Source organism: Anas acuta, chromosome 19 (genome assembly GCF_963932015.1).
Source record: "Anas acuta chromosome 19, bAnaAcu1.1, whole genome shotgun sequence".
NCBI lineage: Eukaryota > Metazoa > Chordata > Aves > Anseriformes > Anatidae > Anas > Anas acuta.
The window spans coordinates 303,388-324,272 of NC_088997.1; the positions used below are offsets into that span (position 1 = coordinate 303,388).

The 20,885-nt window shown below is 35.8% G+C and overlaps 1 protein-coding gene across 9 annotated transcripts; it reads right to left on the reverse strand.

Moving 5' to 3' along the window:
* Nucleotides 1-1,269: 1,269 nt before the first annotated feature.
* KIAA0753 (KIAA0753 ortholog) lies at nucleotides 1,270-20,874 on the reverse strand. 9 transcript variants are annotated; one of them, XM_068655701.1, is made up of 18 exons: nucleotides 20,738-20,874; nucleotides 20,150-20,385; nucleotides 18,811-19,438; nucleotides 17,446-17,552; nucleotides 17,108-17,170; nucleotides 16,080-16,295; nucleotides 14,691-14,889; nucleotides 12,980-13,209; nucleotides 11,695-11,864; nucleotides 10,213-10,329; nucleotides 9,239-9,328; nucleotides 8,932-9,019; nucleotides 7,455-7,625; nucleotides 6,353-6,428; nucleotides 4,601-4,721; nucleotides 4,201-4,425; nucleotides 3,918-4,024; nucleotides 1,270-2,237 (listed from the first exon to the last, which is right to left on the reverse strand). In XM_068655701.1, the coding sequence occupies exons 2-18, from the start codon at nucleotides 20,237-20,239 to the stop codon at nucleotides 2,221-2,223; spliced, it is 2,715 nt and encodes a 904-aa protein (XP_068511802.1). In that variant the 5' UTR covers nucleotides 20,240-20,385; nucleotides 20,738-20,874; the 3' UTR covers nucleotides 1,270-2,220. The 9 variants fall into 9 exon arrangements, with proteins under 9 accessions (XP_068511802.1, XP_068511805.1, XP_068511807.1 ...); XM_068655704.1 differs by lacking the exon at nucleotides 20,738-20,874 and adding an exon at nucleotides 20,591-20,730 and having other exon boundaries at nucleotides 18,826-19,438; XM_068655706.1 differs by lacking the exon at nucleotides 20,738-20,874 and adding an exon at nucleotides 20,591-20,730 and having other exon boundaries at nucleotides 11,695-11,834.
* Between the last annotated feature and the right edge of the window lie 11 nt (nucleotides 20,875-20,885).

Sequence of the window (20,885 nt, forward strand, 5' to 3'; positions counted from 1 at the left end):
GCATGCCATTCTAATTTCTACAGTTAAATATTTACAAAGTAGATTGCATATTTTCAGGAGTTGCAAGAACTGCTCATAGAATTTGAATGAGCACTTCATGGTCCTCACAGAGGGTTTCCAGAATCATCCCTGGCTGCCCACAGCACCAGCTGGGAAGTGACCACATCAACACCTTGGTGCACTCAGGGTCTGGCACTACCCTTGCACCAAACTGCTCTGATGTGCTTCTGCTGTCACTTACATCACTGAACCACTCTGTGAACTTTAGAACTACTTCAGCTATATGTGACTGCAGTAACTGACATTTAATGGAGTCATACAAACATGTATATAACACCAAATTCTTCCGTCCTGTTTTGGTTTTGTCCATCTCACAGCTCAGGCACTGAAGAAACTTGCACATAAAGAATCAAGACAAAACAGGCCTGTGAAGATCTTACAGATCCATGGGGAAATTCTGTGCACTACCAGGCAGAAAAGCACATGTTGGATATCTAACCTGTTTCTAAAGACCTTCAGCAATGAGAAACAGCACAGGTTTGAAGAAAATCTGTTCTTCACTATCTATACTGTTAAAATACATTTTGAATCTGAAACTGCTTATTGTACTTCCCCGGTACTTTGCTTGAAAAAGCTATGGATTCAGATGCATGTCTGCTTTAAATAAGAGCCCAGTCAGTTAACATGGCTCACTAGATGCACACTTAACACCTGCAATGGTATGAAGTTGCACATTTCAGCCCCATATATAGTCTCCATCAACCTGTGACAAGAATTATGCACATGTAAAATGTTTATTCAGCTTTTTCTGATTTGTCCCTTAGAAATAATGATATGCAGTCAATTTTATCAACACGAAGCCCTACAAAATTTTTCAGGCTAGAAACTTCCTAAATCGTCTAGTTCACATTTGTAAATAATGCAGCACAAAATCCATTAATTAAATTCTTAGAAAGGACTGAAGAGTATGAAATCAAGGTTCCTACCTAAGGCCTTTGCCCTCCACAGATCTCAAAGAAAGCACCCAAAAAACACAATCTCATCCACAATAAAAGTTCACTTTGGCATCATCAGTCAGAGGATATCACTCACAGCACCATGGGATTTAAGAGATAAAACATATTTACTTTGACAGACAGTCATGTTACATTGAGACATATGGTAGTCTGACTCTTATAAAGCTGCCGTGTACTCCCTTGAACTTTGAGTGCTGACTATTCTAAATGGGTTCAGATGGAAGTTGTCTTAAATTAAAAAATATGCTCAGTCTTTGAAACAAGTGTTGTTTATTAAAAAATAAAATAACTTGACAATATTTTCACAAGCATACATGCAGATACAGACAGATACTACATCTTTACTATTTTCGTTTTAAAAATAGGCTGCTCTCTATAATCTTAGAAATAAAAAGGTAGTTTTAAATTAAATCACACATCAGCAAAGTCACACATCAGCAATAACATTTACATTATTACATTTTATATAAATTTCAAATGAACAAAACAGTAAAACAGGCGTCAATAAAAAAAGTTTTTAAAAATATACGCTCAAATAAGAGGAAACAAAAATAATCTTAGAAGGTTAAAATTGTTCTCTAAGAGCTTGAACACTATTTCAGAAAATAAATTTATCAAAGGAAACAGACTGACACGTTGTTCTTTGCTCCAGGATTGGGCTCGTATTTCCCCAAAATAGTACCATAAATCTTACTAATTGCTAACTTCAGACATAACCCAAACTAGTACACTGATTATCTGAAACTAAAAAGTTAATTTAATATTGGAGAAATGACAATGGTTCATTTAGTTTGTTATTCGTGATTTCAATGAGACTGTGAAAACTAAGGGCTGTGTGGCTGGATCACTAAATGCTGGATTTAGATAATACTTTAGGCTAATACAAGAAAAAAAAAATCTCTATCATGTGCTTCTCTTGAAAGGTTTCATTTGCCAGTGTATAATGTATTAGTGATATACTGAAACAACCAGGAGAAGTTTCAGAACTTAATTCAGAAGTTCATTGCATGAGCCCAAGCAGGCTGTGCACAGCACAGTCATTCGGTAAGACTGTTAGACTGCGGCAGACGTTGCATGTGATAATGGGGCAGACTTGAAAGCACTTACTGTGCTGGCTGCAAAAATTCTGACGTGAACACAGCTTCTGCATAATCCTCACAAACATCCTGCAGCTCTGCTGCCACATCACATAGGGCTTCTTCTGTTAGTTCTTCTGCAAGACTGAGGGAGGAGAGGAAAAAAAAAAAGACTCAGATCAGATTTCAGATTTCAGTCATTCGTTCCATTGACACAAATGGTATTGAATATCTCTGATTTTAAAAGAACAATACTCTTTTTTTTTCTTTCCACTGCTTAGCTTAGAAAGAGATTCCACTACCACAGAAAAGTTACGTAGTGGTTTGTGTTGTATAAGACAGTCCAAATTCTTTCCTCAGTCTGCTTCACAGCAAAGGATAAATACTTCAGGCTTAGAGGTGTTAACAGATCTCTGTTGCTTCCTTTTTCAAACTAACAGATACTAATCCTGCTTTTGGAGTACAACAAAATACTACTGTGCTTATCCAAAGGCCGTTGAAGTAAATAGAAAGCTTCTTACTGATTTTAGCTGCTACCGAATCAGGCATTATGGAGAGCAATAGAATTTCAGGAAAAGTGAGATTAGAAATTTCCATTTTCAGAGATCTCTGGACCACAGTTGATGTCACAGAAAGGAAAATTATTTTAGCGTAAGAATACAGTTATTTACTGTTTTCTTGAAAACATATCTTCAGAGTTTTGCAAATATTCTAAAATATCATAAAGTTAACATATCCAAGACCTTTTTAGCATAGTGTGGGCATATTTCTTTTAAACATTTTGTAATACTTATACAGCAAGATTTATATTGCCCTCTTGTGGTAAAAGTAAGTCAATGAAACATCTTGGATATCAGATTACATTTGTAGTTTGATTTCAAGTAACACGCATCATAGGCAAAAGCAGTGGAATTCTGCTGTCGGAAGGAAAGATTCACTCCCATTTAATCCATCTGCCAGTCCCAAGAAAGAACTGGTCTTTCAACTATCCATGTTCAATAGATGATTTCTGAAATAAATAATACAAATTTAAAACAATTTGTAGAAAATCACTCAAGAAATGTACAAGGAATGAAACCCAGTGATATCAGTTAGTTGCTGTACCTGTTATTGAACAACTGAAACACTTTTTCAACTGTGAATGCAAGGTGGCTATTCCATCTTTCACTGACATGTTTGCTTAACAAACACTGAATGAATGTGAAACATTTTTCTTTGCCAATAAATGAACAGCAATGTTGTTTATTGCTTCTTCACCTCTTCTGTTTCTACTAAGGGATGGTAAATAACCTATGTCACTCTTCTCATAGTGAGCTCCATGAAAGGGTCAAAATTTGAGGAAAAGGAAGCACTGAAATCTGCACTAAGGCCACTGGTGTCTTTAAGATTATCTAGGGTTGTTCCATGAAACACTAACTTCGTAATCGTACACGAAGATTAAAGATTCCTAGTACTTTCTTTCTTTCTTAACAAAAAAGTTGATTTGGTTTTCCTTCAGTTTACCTGTTGATACTACTGACTTAATGAAGGGACAATGCAACTACCTCCTTCTATCTTCAGATAAAACATCATGTTGTGTTCTCTGATACAATGAAAATGTCATGTTTAAGGCATTTTCAGAGTATGCTCACCAGCTAGATCTTTTACAAAGCCTCCCTACAGACTCATTCATGAATTCATTGTAGAAATGGATGAGGAAAGCTGAGTGAGAACAATTCTTCGCTGAGTTTTCTATAGCAATAGAATACCAATTTTTGCAAAATGAGGTCAAGTTAAAATTGACAATTTTCACTTCAACCAATTTAGACTTCCAAACGTAATTTACCTTGTATTTCACACAGTTGCTCTGGTGGTAACACCATACAAAGATGTGAAAAATAATCACCCCTCCAGGACATTCTTCTTCCACATCCTTTAATTTTCTCCAAGTACCTTAAAAATCCATGAACACCAAGTACCATTGGAAAAACAGTCCAGTAGCTGACTGCTTCTGGCTTTTAATGTGGAATTTAAATGGCCCCTTCCCCACTCCCTTCCTAAATAAGGATAGAAAAAACTGTTCATCAGCCTATACATTCACTTCCAAAATACGTGGATAGTTCACATACCTCTCAGCAATCTGCCATGGATTGAAACCACCTATTGCCTCATGAAAAATGAGCTTTAGGTGATGTTCATATCTGCTGTTATAATCCTTGATGCTCTGGAGCATATGCTTTGTAACAGGGAGAGAAATATAGCACTCCTTCTGTATAGAATTCTGGGTCAAGGGATTCAGAATATCATTTCCAGTCAGCAATTTCTCTTTTGGTTCTTTGTTTTCATCAATATCGCTGGAAATACAGAATAATCATTAAATCAGAACTAGATTTCCAATTATCTTTTTGAAAAATCAGAAAATCTCTTTAAATAGGAACCATAATTTCCCACAATGAAAATGCTGTAAAGAAGATGCACAGCATAAATGCACCACAGTTTCTTTCATATAGGGCCAAATATTCCACTTACTTGTCATCAAAAAGTTTTTCAATTAAAATGTCTGTTTCTGGCTCTATGTGCTGGGTTAATTTGGTTATGTGAATTGGATGAGGAGATGTAGGTATTTTAGCTGTTAATGCACTTTGTTGATCTAGAAGGAAGAAAATAACATTAAGAATGTTTTATTTGGAAAAGGAAAAACTACAATTAATGCAATTAAGACTTCATAAAAAACTTTTCCTTACTTTATAAGCAAATCCTTCAGGTAAGTGAAGTACTGATGCTGACAACCCCCTAAAACGTAAACTTAAGACAGGATTTCCAAGAACTTGGTGTATTAAAGCTGAGCATTTTACAAATCCTACCTTTAATATAGTTTGTTGTATCAGTGGATACTACTAGAGAAGAGAGAAAATACCACTTGAAAACTAATGTAGGCTATTGAGCTTGGCAAGATATGGAAAACGATGCAACAAGATTTGGACCGTCATCATCGGCCTTACTGTGACACTTCTACCTGGTTTAAAACAATGCAGTTCCATTAAAGTTGGTATGTGATCAGAGCCTCAGCTTGGTAAATTGGTGTAACTTCATTGTACTCAATCAAATAGTAGGATAAAGAACAAAGGTGTGGGGGACAAATAACAAGAAAAGTTGTCTTTATTAGCATGTCACTGTGGCAAACAATACTAAGATGTGCAGTTTTATGTATGGGAAATATCAGCTAAAGTTTGGAATGATAGCTTTCACTAATGCACAACTTTCTTCCAACATTACAAAGGTCCCTCTCTTTTTTTTTTTTTTAAAAAAAAAAAAAAGATCCGATGTAAAGTTAGGTGCTATTTTTAGTCTGAAGGACTTTAAATTCCTCTACTTATTTTCCATCCAATAAAAACAAGCAAGTAAAACATGATTAATGTTAACTGGAAGCATATGAGCAGTATTTTATTTTTTTTTAATGAATTAAATACTTATTGCTAAAACACATTGAATAATGAATTCTATTCAAAAAAAGAATTAAACTTGCAAGTATGCTGGCAAGACCTAAAAACAATATCAGCATCACTTGAAAGGAATAAGGAAAGAGAAAAAACCTTCTAAGCTTAATTAAATAATTTAATATTACCTTCTGCATGCTACCTTTCAGACTAACCACTATATTAAAACTTAACTAACATTTACACTTGAACTTAAGTCATGTAAACTGATGATTTATTAAAGAAAACAGGAGACACAAAAAGCCTAACAAGAAAAAGAGTGGTTTTAGGAGACCTCAAACTTAGAAAGTAAATTAACTTTCTTCTAGAGTAGAATCAAATAGCTCACAGATGAGTTGCAGTGTACATATTCAGTTATAGATTGTAGAATATCATTTCCACTGCACTAAAATCACTACCTACAATTTGGTAGAAAAGAAAATATCTAAGTTAAGGAACGACAAGTGCCTAGAAAGGGACAGCAACATTCAAACTTAACATGGTGATTGGTAGTATGTGTTACAGATTCAGCCAACTTGCAGTAGCAGTATTTTGCATACAAATACAATCCCAACAAAGGCAAACAGAAAATGACAGGCATTTTACAGAAGAGACCTCTCTTCTTTTAAATACTGATTTTAGAACTGTATTTCAGAAACACTGCTCTCAAAGGAGCACCTATAATCAAAAATATGTCTGAACAGTGCTATTTGATCACACATAATCTAATAATTTTGATTTCAAAACATCTGAATTTAAAGTTACAGATTACAGGAAAAACAAGCTGCACTGAAAAAACACTTACCCATTTCCTGGGCCCAGAACTTTGAATCACTATACACAATCTGGGTGAATCTCCTGCATACAGCTGCCTGGTATCTCTGTTTTTGAAAAACACAGAAGTAATTAATCAACACATACTTAACAGTTCAGCTGTAGTAGTTATCACTCGATAGGAAAGCAGGTCACAGTCAAAGTAAGATTATTTCTCACAGTTAATATAACACAGAAAAGGGGTGGAGGGATGAAATCATATATAATAAATATTATTCATTCAAAACGCCATACTAGAAGACTCAACAAGTTGCCAGTACCATAGCAGCTCCTCCCATTTCAGATCAACAGCACGTAAACAACCAGTGGGCCCTCATACCCTTCCTGTCTTACTGAAAGTGAATTCATATGTATGCTTAAGTGCCTCATATAGACACTGCACAATGTAAACTTCATGCTTCCAATTTATAAATAGATCTGTAGAAGTCAATGGCACGAAACTCAGTAGTTCTAATTTAGGAAAGATTTTACTGAACAAGAAATTGAGACTAGAACCAAAAATTCTGGAAATGCTTATTAAAGAAAAGTTAAAAAAAATAATAAAAATAAGCAATGTATAAGAAAGATCAAAGCTAAATTATGAACTATATTTACATAGCAAGATGGATAATTAACTGCATTTATCTGACTTCCACATATCCCCCTGGAATACTTTTGATCACCACTGAGTTTTCTTGAGAAGCTTATGCTACTGCAATATTAGCATTACATAAAAAAAAATAAATCACTGATGTTCACTTTCCAACTTGTGAGACAACCAATTACATTATCACCATACTGATTCTGATTCTTCTACTCACATATGACGATTTAAGCCACAAGAGCTTTGTGGTTGTAAGCAAACTCAGGTCTACCAACTCTAAAGCTAGCAGTAAGACCATTAGGCCAAACGTCCTTCTATTCTTACACAATTTTTTGCTGAAGTGAAAATGTCTTCCAAGTCTTCCATTTCATACACAGATCCAGTCAAACCTTGCTTAATTTAAGATTGTAGATACTTAATTATATTACTATTTATGGTCAATAAACAAGAAATTGGAACTACTGAGACCAACCAAGAGATAAAAACTTACTTCAATTTCTTCCATTCTTTGCAACATTGTCTCTAGACTAGGACTGTCAGCGACGAGCTCCTCAGCCTGGAGTTTCTTCTGCTGCTCTGTATTCTGGAGTTCTTGAGCAGTATCTTTTAAAAGATCATCCAATACCTTCTCACTCAGGATATCTGCATTTGCTGCAACCTGCTAAAAAAAGTTAAAATAAAATAAAATAAAAAAATCACACAGCTGAGAGAAAGAGAGAAAGAGAGAGAGATTCAGGAAAAAAAATAATGTTTATATGTCTAACATTTCTTGTAGCAGCTTATGGTAATAATCTAAATGTCATTTCAACTTTTTCTTTTAATGAAAATCCGAATAATTTCCTGTATTTTTTTTCCCCACTCACACAATAAGCCAAATCAATAAAGAGAGCTTGGTATGTTCCTAACAATAAAATCATTGAATACAGATAAAACCTGCTACATAACTTCATTCCTAAACTGGGGCATCACAGGTTCAGAAATCACCCAGGATTCAAGTAAAGTGAAGGCCCTCACTTACAAAACAGTACACACACATTTAACTGAACATACACAAGAAGTCCCACAGCAGCTCCAGGAAGTAATGAGTACATATAGAGAAATACATAGCAGGTAAACCTAGGCCAAAGCTGTAGGTTCCAGTTGTGTACAACTTTACCAATTAGCCATGCTATGACGTCGCTATTCATGTACCTGTACTATTTTATATGAAAACATTTTTTCCCCCTCCATCAACTTCATGCATTCAAGGTCACATCAGACTAAACATATTTAAAATAAACATTAGAAACAGATTTCCCACTGTTTCCTAATGTAGATAGTTAAAATAAGAAAATACTTCAGAAGGCATGTGTGCCCACACAGTGATGTTGTTTTAAAGATGTATCTTATGCCAGTAGAAATGGCTACGTTCAAGAAATCATTGTTACTTTTTTGGATGTATTCTGCCACATGTCAAAGATAAAAATTCATCATAAATTTCAAACACCTTTACTCTATAACACACAGATAGAATAAGCCTTCTCAGCTGCATGAGTTGAAAGATGGTTTACAAAAAAAGAACACTTCAGGTGACAGTTTGTTGCCAAGGAGAGATTGATCTGCTAAAAAAACATAAATCTATTCATGATAATCAAGCTGTCTGTATTTTTAGTCATATATATTACTATTCAAAATATATTTAGTCATTAAATATGGTATTATATAAATTATTAAAATAATCTTATAGAGCCCAGTCATGGATAGTGTAGAACTTCTTTGACCATTTACTACTTGACAGGAAACTATCAAAAAAAGATAAAAACAATTAATGCAGTTTTGCCAAACTTCGTTAAAATAACTTGAGACCCACATAAATCATTTTAGATGTTTCTCCCCTAAACTGCTTACTTGCACTGCTTAAAAGAAATTTTGTATTGCCCCTTTACACATGTATCCTTCAAATACTACCATGAGCTTAAATGTACTACCTGCACCCTATCCAACGGAGGTTCTAGGCGTTTCTGTACTGCTTTCTCAATTTTGTCTACATACTGGGTTGGAGAAGCACCTTGTGACCTACACACACACACGAAAAAAAAGACAAAAAAAAAAAAACAGCTAAATGATAATGTCATTCTGAAACTTGGTATGAAAATAAACAAACACAAACAAACACATCAAACCACTTTTTTGTTAAGTGTGAAGATTGGAAGTTTTTAATATTAGTACGGGGAACTAGGGGAAAGCCATATCAGATCTGATACCATTTATTAATTTTTCAAAGCAAGTCATTACCTTAGCTTTTTTATTTTTTCCATTTCTCCTTTGCTGAGGTCAGTTAGAACCTTCATCCTTTTAGCATGGCTTGAAGCCGGAACTTCAAATCTTCAAAATCAAAACAATAATATACAGAAGTTTACAAAATGCATGTTCTGACAACTGGAGAATTAAGTCATCTGATTCTGGACATTAGGTTAGAAAATGCTGAAAAAAATTTAGAGAGAAAAGTAATACTGACTTTAAGATGGTATAATTCTGGAAATTCATTTGAGAACAAGGGATCTTCTTTTCTGCCTCTGCTACTGGCAAACAGGCAACTTCATGGCTGACCACAAATACTGCCTTGATAGACAAGCTCTTCATCTTACAATATACACTGCCCACTATAGATGCAACGTCTATCAATGAAGGGACATGAAATTGAACATGAAGGGGCATAGAAGTATTTAGTCATCTGTAGCTCAGTTCAGCCATTACTAGAAAGACTCCATGAATCCTTTTTCACATGTTCCTTGCTACTTATGCTGCTAGGTCATTTTCTGTATTTTTATACCACATGCAAATCAAGTGAACCAATCTCTAATGAAAGGAGTAGTCCAAAATGCTGGACAGGTTATACTGGAATTATAAGACTCCAAACCCTACAGAAGAGGAAGAGAGAAAGGAAAGTATCCCTCCATGGCCAAAAAAAGGCTCAATTTCCTCTGAGAAAGAAAAGAGAGGTAGGGGAAAAAAAAAAAAAAAAAAAAAAAAGGCAAGCTTCATCTCATTAAACTAAGGGGACTTCATAGTTCCACATGTAGGGACGTGAAATAACTTAACCATCTGCAACTCAGTTTAGCCTTCACTAGCCTGGCCTTGATTCAACCCTTGCCTAACTACACTAGGCACTGGCTATTTACCCTCTGAATCAAACCAGCTCTAAACAAGAAAAAAAAAAACATTCAGAAAAAATATTTAGTGTTTCCAATCGGAATATTCATGCCAACCTGAGAGCTTCTTTTTCCATGAGCCCTTGTCTTCTTTCTTCTGTCTTCCCTTTCTGCAAAGCTGAATGCTTATGAATGAGCTTCTTGGAACTTGCAGTCCTGGATATCCTGTAAGCACTGTCAACGGCGGGAAAACACTAATGGCAAAAAATACTATTTTCATAGCAAACATAATTACTGCACTAACCTTTGCCCAAATTATGCCCTTCAGACCATATTTAAGCTCTCAATGGGTAACTCTTCTGATCCTAATTGGCTGAATTAGAGGCATAAAACTAAGCCCGTGTAAATGTAAAGGTGGAAACAAAGAGGAAGTCAATATGACGTTTGGTAACGTTCACACTGTATTTCTTCCCTAATCCTGCAAACAATCTTCCTCAGAGGTGATGACAGAAGGATGTAGGATCTAGCTATTTCCAGGTGTTTTAATTGTTTCATTACCACAGTATCTATTTTTATTTTTTATTTCTTAAAAGATCTTAGAAGGAAGAGGGCAAATGATAACAAACGTATTACTATGAGGAGACTTCCCTCCAGCATATAAGAATTAATTAGAACATCCTTTCACTAATAACTCAATACTAATAATTATTTTGGATAACTGCATCCAATAAAAAGATCACTTAAAAGACATGTTCAGCCAATGTTGATTGAGATTTTTTTCTCCTGATCTAGTTCTTTTAGCATTTATCCCTGAGCATTTTTCCACAGTGAAATAACCCTGAACACATTACTACAAATAATATTAAGTGTGCACATTAGAAATGCTTACTTTTCTGACAGCAGGATTAATAAGTCTGATGTACTACAGATCAGAGGTACATGCCTAAAACAAAAATAAAGCCCCTAAAAACTTTCTTGTAGTGGTGCCATTTACAAAAGGCTTAACAGGCTATATATATTCTTTGATTAGTAACACATTTTGATATGATCACATTACTCCCCACACAGAAGGCACTACTAGGAACTATTCATTTAGATGAATAATTAATTTCATGACACTTTAAGGAACATACTGCTGTTACTTTTACCTCTGTTAGTTTGAATTCGAATTAGCTTATGAACTTGAAAACCATTATGGCAGGACCAAAAGATACAAACAGTGTAACAACATATTCTTTTAGAGAAGAACTAACCTAAGCAAAGCCAGACCACAAGCACCAACATGGCATATGAACATCCATTCTGCATGCTATGTACACTGTCAGTGCACAGCACAGTTGCCTGCAGTTTTAGCCTATGACTCCCAGACAATACCGGGACGTAATCCAGGAAAAAGCATAAGGCAATGGCTTTTTCCAGGCTGTATGAATAAGGCCACTTTATGCTGAGTGAGAAAAGAATACAACTATCTGGTTGTGAGATATACTATACCACTTGTCTTCATGGTCTGAGAACCAGACCCAATCTATCCTATTTACTGGTACACATACAGCAACATTTCCACAGAAAAGTAAGGTAAACACTAGACTGTGGACATACCGTTTCAGTGAAGCAGGTGGAGATGTAGGGTTTGGAGGCACCCAGGGTGTTCTGCTCTCCTTAACAAGACGTTTATTCTCTTTTAGCTGAAAAGCTATAGTTGTATCTTGAAATTGGGCATGCTTTCCTTGAGGCTGTACCTGCCGACGTTTTTGAGGTTTAAGCATTCCCTTAAAATTAACATAATCATATTAAAAACATGCATCTTCTGTTGTTCACTTTTGAAAATATTTTGTATTCTGCTTCAGAATTTGCCTTGAAATCAGGTATGCTGGCTTTATTGCATAATTAACGTATGTAGAGGTTTTACAACTGATTTAAAGGGAAGTACAACTGTGCCCAAACAGAACGTGCTTAATTCTGCAAATACAATTTTTGCAAGTAGCTCTAATTTCTCATTGATACTTTTCATGGGGAAAAGCTTCTGTGGACTTTTTCATAATTAGACTCTATGTTAACTCTGAGTAAATCCAAATAGATTTCCAAGGTAACATTCCTCTCAGCAATAAAACTCTAATATTGCCATATCTGCATTTGTGGCAAAGACATTCAGACTAGTCCCTTCAGTATGAATTATTGAAACGTTTAACCTTCCTGCTCACAGTTCTCACTGATATGGCAAGCAGTAAAATAGTTACATATGCATAAATTCATGTTACTAATACCAGAACTGATTTTTCAAGCTGAAGGTGATATTTAGAGGAAGAAAAAAAATAAAAATGAACTATTCACAAAATTTAGCATTTGAAAATAATTTTTAAACAACTCATTTGTTTGCAACACAGAAGCCTCCTGATGACTGGAGGAAGGATTTATCAGAAACCAGAATCTGTCTTGCATAGTTTTATAATGTCTATAATCAATGAAAAAAATCTGCCTAAATTATATCTTCCAAATGTTAGCACAGCACTACCATGGAAGGCATCAGAGGATGACTAATAAGGGAAAAATACTGCATCTTTAATTCCAAGTTGAAAAATAACCATGTTAATTTCAAAAATGAAACTAGCTTTGAGCAAATATTTTTCCTTGTTCATTCTGTTCCTCGTTGTTCCTAGTTGTACAGTGCATTTTTAATGAGCAAAAACATTGCATTCAAAAAACATTTGATAAAATAAAAACACCAGAAACAATACAGGCAAATGACAGAATTTCTCTCTCTATGTCTCTGAGCTCAGAATAAAAAAAAATTAGGAAGTACAAAGCTTGACCATGCCTTACAATAAATAACAAATCCCAGGGGACAAGTTGAAGAAAGCATAAAATTCTTTTATCACTTCCATACCTGTGTTTTTACAGGTAATATCAGTTCTTTCTTTTTCAAAGGGACACTTTCAAGGATGAGATCCTTTTTTACAGCTCTAGATCTTGACTGTGAATCTATACTTCCTTTCAAAACAGCATTTCTCTCTGGAGTAGGTAGATCATTTTCTTCTTGGAATTTATTGTGCAATATATGCGCATGACTGTTCATCTTCTGAACTGCTGAAATATTTGTAACATGTTGAAGTTTATCTGTATCAAAAATAAAAAAGAAACTTTCAACTGTAAGTTCAATGGGGCAAGAATCATGTTTACGTCTACATTTGACATTTCTGTTGTGCTAGGTATACCTAATCACAAAAATTTAAAGCTTTACCATAATTCAAAAAAATCAAAATTAAAAACAAACAAACAAGTGGGTTTTTTTGTTTGTATTTCCTGCCAACTATTAAGTAAACTGGCTTATTACACTGTTTCATTGAACAGGAAATTTTGCTTTGCGTTTGTGTATATTTATGTATACATGAAAATATACACATATTCTCTAGGTACATATACACAAATGCAGTCATTTGAAAGCCTTTGAACAGTCATTGCTATATAAGGTTTAGGCAATGATTTTAAAAACAAACAAACAAACATACATATTTTTGGCCACAACATACATGAAAACCAAAAAATGCTTCTCAATATACTCTCTCTCTGGACTGCCAAAAAGAATTCATGTCATAGTAGGTTTCTCCCCCTAACTTTAGTCTTCTAGTAAAAAGCAGCATAATGTATTTGAAAGACACCCCATATAAGAACGATCACAGAATCATCTAGGTTGGAAGAGATCTCCAAGATCACTTAGTCCAACCTCTGACCTAACACTAACAAGTCCTCCACTAAACTATATCATATCAGATCAATTACAGAGGTTACGTAATAATGTAGTAATCTATAATGGTTTTCATGAGGTGGCAAAATATGTCAGTTAGTAACCTTATTTCAAAAGATGGCGAGAAATAATAAAGCTCATTTAATATCATATGAGGTAAATGAACAATAAAGGAAACCAATTCCCAAAGGTTGCACGGCAATCTAGTAGTGAAAAACAAAGACTTCTAACAGTGAAAAACAAAGACAACTATCAATGTGTCTCTAAGTACTGAAAGTTTGACTACAGTGCAGATGGGGATGAATGCATTGTCAAGAACAAAATAAAGCCATGTCTCTCAAAACCCCTCAAAGGTAGAGAAACTGCACAAACTAATGAAACTCTGAGCCAAAGCTTCAATATGCTATTCATTGTTAGAAGTCCGATAAACAATGATAGTTTTGTTGGAGACTTGCTAACAGTCAATAACTCTGCATTTCAAAAGTATTTATACAGTCTTTTCCACATAGGCATTTGGATACGTTCTTTATGCACCATTAAAGTGAACTTCTAAACTGTCATTTAGGTATACACTGAAGAAAAGCAATCCAAGAATAGCCTACTGTAAAACAAATGGACATAATAAGAATACGAAGATGATATAATTAGAAAGAGGCATATAAACCTGCAGGCCCATCATCTCATGGGAACTGCTGAAAAAAATGTCTAACAAGGCTATGTGTATCTGATGACTACATACGGGCTGTTATGCACGTCTGTCCAGCAGTATGTAACATACTACAAAATTGAACTCCAGATGGTAAGTTTACTGATAAAGTGTATTTAAAAATAAAATATAAGCCAATCAAGAGACCTCTGGCAGCTGGAAATTTTCTAGGTTCTTGTCCATGCTTTTCCTTTAAGATGACAGACTTTTTTCCTCCTTTTGGAGATGTCAGCTGCTTTCTGCCTGGAGATGTCTCAGTGTTCACTGGAAATTTGTGCTGAGATGCTGTAAGACATTTCTTTGATTTTTTGGCTGCTTGTTTCTTTTCCAGCAATGAATCCAGATCCTGCATGAAATATTTATAATTTTAATTACTCTCTCAGTAAACCCTATGAGATAATGAAGAATGATAAGAAGCAAATTAAAGAGAATCTAAATAATTGGAACTTTTTGGTGTGGCTTTGTTTTTGTTTGTTTGTTTTCTTGTTGGTGGGTTGTTGTTTTTTTTTTTTGTAGTGCCTATACTTGATAGCTTGATCATGCAGAAGCATCTTTGTGTAACATGGAAAAGGTGTGCTTTTTTTTTTTTTATTTACAGAAAACTCCAGCAAATTATCTGTTTACAGCATATTCAAAAAGAAACAGACACAAAGTCTACAGATAGTAAGAACATCCACATGACTAGGATAAGACAGACAAACACTTTTTCCAATGACAAGTCCAATCTTAATTCTACCTCCCTTCCTTTTCCAAGGTAATTTTCACTCGCTGTTAATGTGCTAATAAGCAGTTCAAAGCAAAAATAACAACACAGCTCTTACAGTTAGAACAATATTTTAAGTTAAATAAAACATCTTGTGGCTATTGTATCAGCTATTTTCATTCAAATGACTTAAATACTGCTTTCATAATAGTTCAGGTTATGTAGGTTCTTACTTAAAAAATCCTGGTAGTTAGAAACTGCATCAGGAAATGTGAATCAGAACTTTTCTATTATACCAACATGTTTCAAAACATCAGATATTACCAAAACTCATTTGAAGGGCACAGAGCTTCAACAACTCTTGTAGCTACAATTTTATCTTCTGCCTAGATAAGTCTGCAGCCATGACTGCACGAGGCAGAGCCTCTACTAATCCTGATGACTAAAGCATGCATTGCAAAACAATTGACACGTAATGTACAGAAATACATCAAACGCAATTCTTTCAATCCTGAAAACAGCAAATGAATCAGAAATTGCTGTTCTGTTAGCACTATCACTACCAGTTTTGATTCTACCAGGACAGCCAATAAAAGGTAGGAAAAGCATCAACATGAACTACCGCAGGAAGCTTCCGTGAATAGGATGCAACTTTATTTAGACCACCGCTATTTTATGAACATTAGCAATATGCTAATATATTAGGAAAATGGCCTTTAAAAAAATAAATATATAGATATTCTGCAATTTCATGAAGACACGATACAGCTTACACAGTCTTTTATTTCACTATTTCTCTTCTTCCTTAGCAGAAACAAAATGCTTATTCCTACCTCAATTTGGAGCAAAATATCTATGATAATGTCAGAAACTGAAGAATCCACTTCTAGTTTGGCAGAACAAAGAGACAGCTGTCGAATGAGACTGCCCAGTTCCTTGTAGTGGGTAGGAATAAGTTGCTCTGTTTGATCAGTAAACTGATTGGCAAATGCCTGCAAGGCTCGTATAGCTCCTCTGTGTGCTGCTGCCAATCTGGATACTGCTTGAGACTGAAAAAATTAAAAATAAATGCTTTAATAACTATAATCTCTATGAATATGGACATAGAAACACTCAAGACTTTGGATACTTCTTATGGAGATGAGGCCATTTTTGAAACAGAACAAAACAGGCGTTTATACAACCCACTAAAGGTGCTACACAGCAGTCCACATATCAAGAATCATGCTAGTGTCAGCTAAAATAGCATGGCTGTAACACTTCATGTTGTTTCTACTATTCCATGCCTAGAGAGTCATAGGCTTGGACCCAATGTAAAACAGCATGGTTGTAGAACATTCTACCTCCCCAGAATTTGTGTTAGTGAAAAAAATCCAGGTGATGGAAAAGCATGAGAGAATAATTGGACAATACTCGCCAAACAGTAGGAATGATCGCAGCACTATCTTTCTGAAAGATAATGGATAGGCAAGAAAATCAGAAAAGATGGCTGATAAGAATGAGTAACATGAACAGGAAGTCAAAAATAATAGTCAAGAGTAGAACACAGTGTTACTCAGAAAAGGAAACAGAATGAGGGAGGAATTAGAAGCAACATTAAAGCACAAGACCAACAGCCTTCTCTACAGTTTACTGCAGGCAGGCAAGAACTGAGGAGAAGAGGGAAGCAGCAAAGACAGCATGAAACCAAGTGAGCTATATATTTTGAAGAATAGGATGAAAGGTGCCAAGCACAAGGAAAACCTTCCTTCTAGAGAGAATTCAGATGTACCTTAGACAAGGTGACATTTAGCAAACTGAATTAACTAAGAAGTTTTCTGTCCGTGAGTGACTGACAGCCTAAAGGATAATTCCATCTTACCTTTTTAGTGTGTTTGATTTCATGAGGACTCAGTTTCTCTAAATCATCCTGAATTTCTTTTACCTGTTTATCAAGAAAGGAGGGGGAGTGGGGAATGTCAGTTAGAATTAGTTCTATGTCTATAAATGAACAATAAATCTTCACTGTAACATCCGAGTTAAAGTCTGTATTTTCCAAAACCTCTTATCTCTAACCCGTCACAAGAAATTAGTCACCATTTCAGATCCAAACTAAAATGCCATGGAAATTCAGACATATCCTGATCAAGTTCTCTTGTTTCAGTTCATTTCTGTCAAACTCGTCATAATAAACATACCAGTTTGAAATGCTGGTTGTACCTGTTGTTGGAGTACATACAGCATCCGAGCTGACCGTGAAGCTTGTTTCTGTCTTCGAGTGCAAACCTGTTGCTCTTCATCACGATCTAAAATTTCTTCAACTCTCTCTAAAAAGCATGAAACGTAAAGTTGTATATCTTAATTTAACCTGTGAAAACCCTGTTTAAGCCAAACGAATGAGCATAGCTTAGCAATAAGCCTCTTCCATGAAGGGCTCCCCCGAGCAGTAATGCAAGCTAGTCACTAACAGTACATCATGTATCTACTTAGCATTTGACTAAATATTCTCATACAATATAGCTTCTGATATAGTTTAGAAAATAACTTATGACTCCTTAATTTTATGACAAACTTGCACATACAACACTCAGAGTTAGGAACGCTTAAACCACCAGACAGTTATTATAAAGGGACCAATACAATGTGTAGTGGAGTCTGGGTGGAATGGAGTTAGTTTTCTTCTTAGGAACATGTATGGTGCCATTTTGGATTGACTAAAACAGTGCTGATAACACAACAGTGTTTTGGCTGTTGCTGAGGAACACTAGCACCATGCCAAAGCTTTCTCTTTTTTCCAATTCTGACCACAAGTTAGTAAGCTGAGTGCAAGAAGTTTGGAGGGGACACAACTGGAACAGCTGAACCAAACTGACCAAAGGGGATATGCTGTGCCATATAATGTCATGCTCAGCAATTAAAAAAAAAAAAAAAAAACTGCTTTGGTGGAAACATTTTTTTTTCCTTTTCTTCTTCATTTTTCCTTTTTCATTCACTTACTAAATTACCTTTACCTCAATGCATGAATTTTCTTACTTTTCTTCCTCCAGTTCTCTCCCCTGTCCTGCTGGAGGAGGAAATGTGCATAAACAACTGTGTGGTGTTTTGCTGCTAACTGGGCTAACTGGGGTTACCTCACAACACAGTGTCAGAAAGGACACTAATGACGATACTGCACAGTTATAAATCAGGTGAGTCAGACTTGTGAAATGGCATGTTATCAACTGTTGGCCCATTTCTTGTCACTGCTCAAGACATAGTTAATTATGATACTGTTTTTTGCAGTCTGAAGATCTAGCCAATAGATCTACATCAAAATCTTTCACACAACTTATTAAATAGCCTATACTGTCTTTGTAGGTTGGACTGGAACTCACTACAAACACTCAAATACATTAAACCTTATTATTGCCTAAGCTGGCTAGCCATTCTAGCTTTTTTCTATTTAAGGTACATGTATATCTCAAAAATTCCAAACTAAATACAGATTCTAATCCAAGCCAATAAACAAACAAATGAAAAAAAAAAGAGAGAGAAAGAAGAACAAATTAACCAACTAACTATTATATATTTATATAAAATATTTACTGTTCAGTCTTACACCTTTTTTAATCAGTTCTTCTATTTTCTGGATACAACTTCTCAATTCCTTTTGTAGCCGTTGGATTTCCTGCCTACTTTTATCTTCTTTTTTGTTAACATTTGGCTTGGTGTCTGGTCTCATGTTATGGGTGGGTGAAGAGCCCAGAACAGCTGGTGTTAGTCTTCCCTCACTCGGTGTGTAGAGATAAACTTTTGCACCAGAACTGGTAGTCTCCACGCGGGAAGGCTGACCAAGTTTCCCTTGATATTTCAACTCAGTTTGAGACTTCAGCACATTTTTCTTTTCTGGACTTTCAAATACTTTATTCTTCTGCTGCTGTGACTTCTGAGCCAACAATGATTCACTGACAGCATCTCCTAATACTTTCTGTTTCATTTGCTCTTCAAGATGTTTTCGTTTCATGTCCCTTTTGGCTAGCTGAATGGCCTGTTTTAGTCTCTCTTCAGATATTATTGAAAACTTGCCAGAGCTTTTGATGCTGGAGTTGTCAATTCCAGATAGATTTCTCTGATCAGTGGATGGCTTCAGTTTTTCTATTATAATTGGACAGGGGTTAGAGAATCTGAGAGCCAAGTTCTCTGGAACTGCAGGAACATTTCTGTTAAACTGGAGCTGTTGCAAAGTGTAAACAGAAACTGATGTTAGGGAGAACACTCTACATGGGTGATGCATCTCTAGAGTACAACAGTAAGGAAAACAAATCTTCATTCATATTAGAATGCATTCTGTCATGATGGTACTTCAACACATGAAAGGAGCCCCTCCACTCAGATAAATGCCAGTGTTCAAAATTATTTTGAATTAAGCACATAGATCTTGTAAATAACATTATGTACTTATCTGCACCCTAGTATGGGTACCCACAAGGAAAAGTCTGCTCCAAAATGACTGGGTAACAGACAGTGTCGTTATAAAGATTTTAAAGAGTTCTGACAATGAAATTAATGTTACAGCAATTAAAATTAATAATAGAAATTGCTCTTATTATATCATAGTGATTTAAGTCAGCCATTATTAAACTTACAAATTATGAAGGCGGTGTTCGGAGAAGAAGAAATGGAAAATTAAACTACAGTAACAGAATAAAGTTTCTAGGTTCTGTTATCATGTGGTAAAGTAAAGGCTAAGGCAGGTAAATAATATTTAAAGGCATAATTTCTGTTCTATACAGAAGAAAAGTATCATGATCATGTATGACAGCGCCACGAAAGCAAGTATGAAGATCTGAGTCACTCCTGTCTCAGGAAGTGTGTCACGATTATCTTTTTTGTAATGATCACAAATTAAAAGCAGTTCAGCATTGCTGCAAAAGTCAAACAATACCTGGGTTTGTAAAGTCTTTCCTTCATTCCTGTATAGCGGGGCAGTGGATGCAAATGGAGCACCAGACAAAGATGGCTTGCTTGGTCCCATCACATTGACTTGATGCTGAAAACTGAGTTATTTATTTTCTGCTTACAATTACAGTTATGAGGATAACTGTAATTATAAACAAATTATATGTTACTTCTGCTTCTTGAAGGGAATCCCGGGTACGATGTGAGCAACAGAGAACCAATCTGAGGAGACACAGAGAAACAATAAATATATTATGTGCATTTATACAGGTGGTACACAGAATAGGAAGAATATTCCTACTGTTTAATGTGAAACTTACAGTTTATATCCTTCTTTACACACACCCAGGGAGAGCTGAGGAGCACCTTCGCAGGCCCATACTATGATTCATAAGAACACTGCAGAACTTGTATAGCTATTACTTACCCTAAAAGGAAATATTGTACTGCAAAGGTATGAAAACCGACCAGCAAGATAGAATACGGCATTGGTCATGAACGGCGGAACACGGCGAGCTGCCCCAGCCCACCAGACACGGCCCGCAGCGGCCCGCTCCCTCCGGCGCGCCCTCACCTCACGGCACAGCCGCGGGGCGGGCGGGCGAGACCAGCGCCGGCGGGAAGCCCCCGACGCCCCGTCCGCCTCGGCTGAGCCCAGGCCCCGGCCTACCGGGGTCGCGGTTCAAACCCGCTCCCGGCAACCGCCGCCGCAGAGGCCGTCG

Excerpts from the sequence above, each read along its gene's own strand:
- KIAA0753 (XM_068655701.1), bottom strand. The coding sequence starts at position 20,239 with ATGGGACCAAGCAAGCCATCTTTGTCTGGTGCTCCATTTGCATCCACT. Across the intron at positions 13,210-14,690 it reads AAAATTTCCAGCTGCCAGAG|ATAAACTTCAACATGTTACA; the intron begins GTCTCTTGATTG and ends TTTTTGATACAG. Across the intron at positions 7,626-8,931 it reads CTCCGTTGGATAGGGTGCAG|CAGGTTGCAGCAAATGCAGA; the intron begins GTAGTACATTTA and ends AACTTTTTTTAG.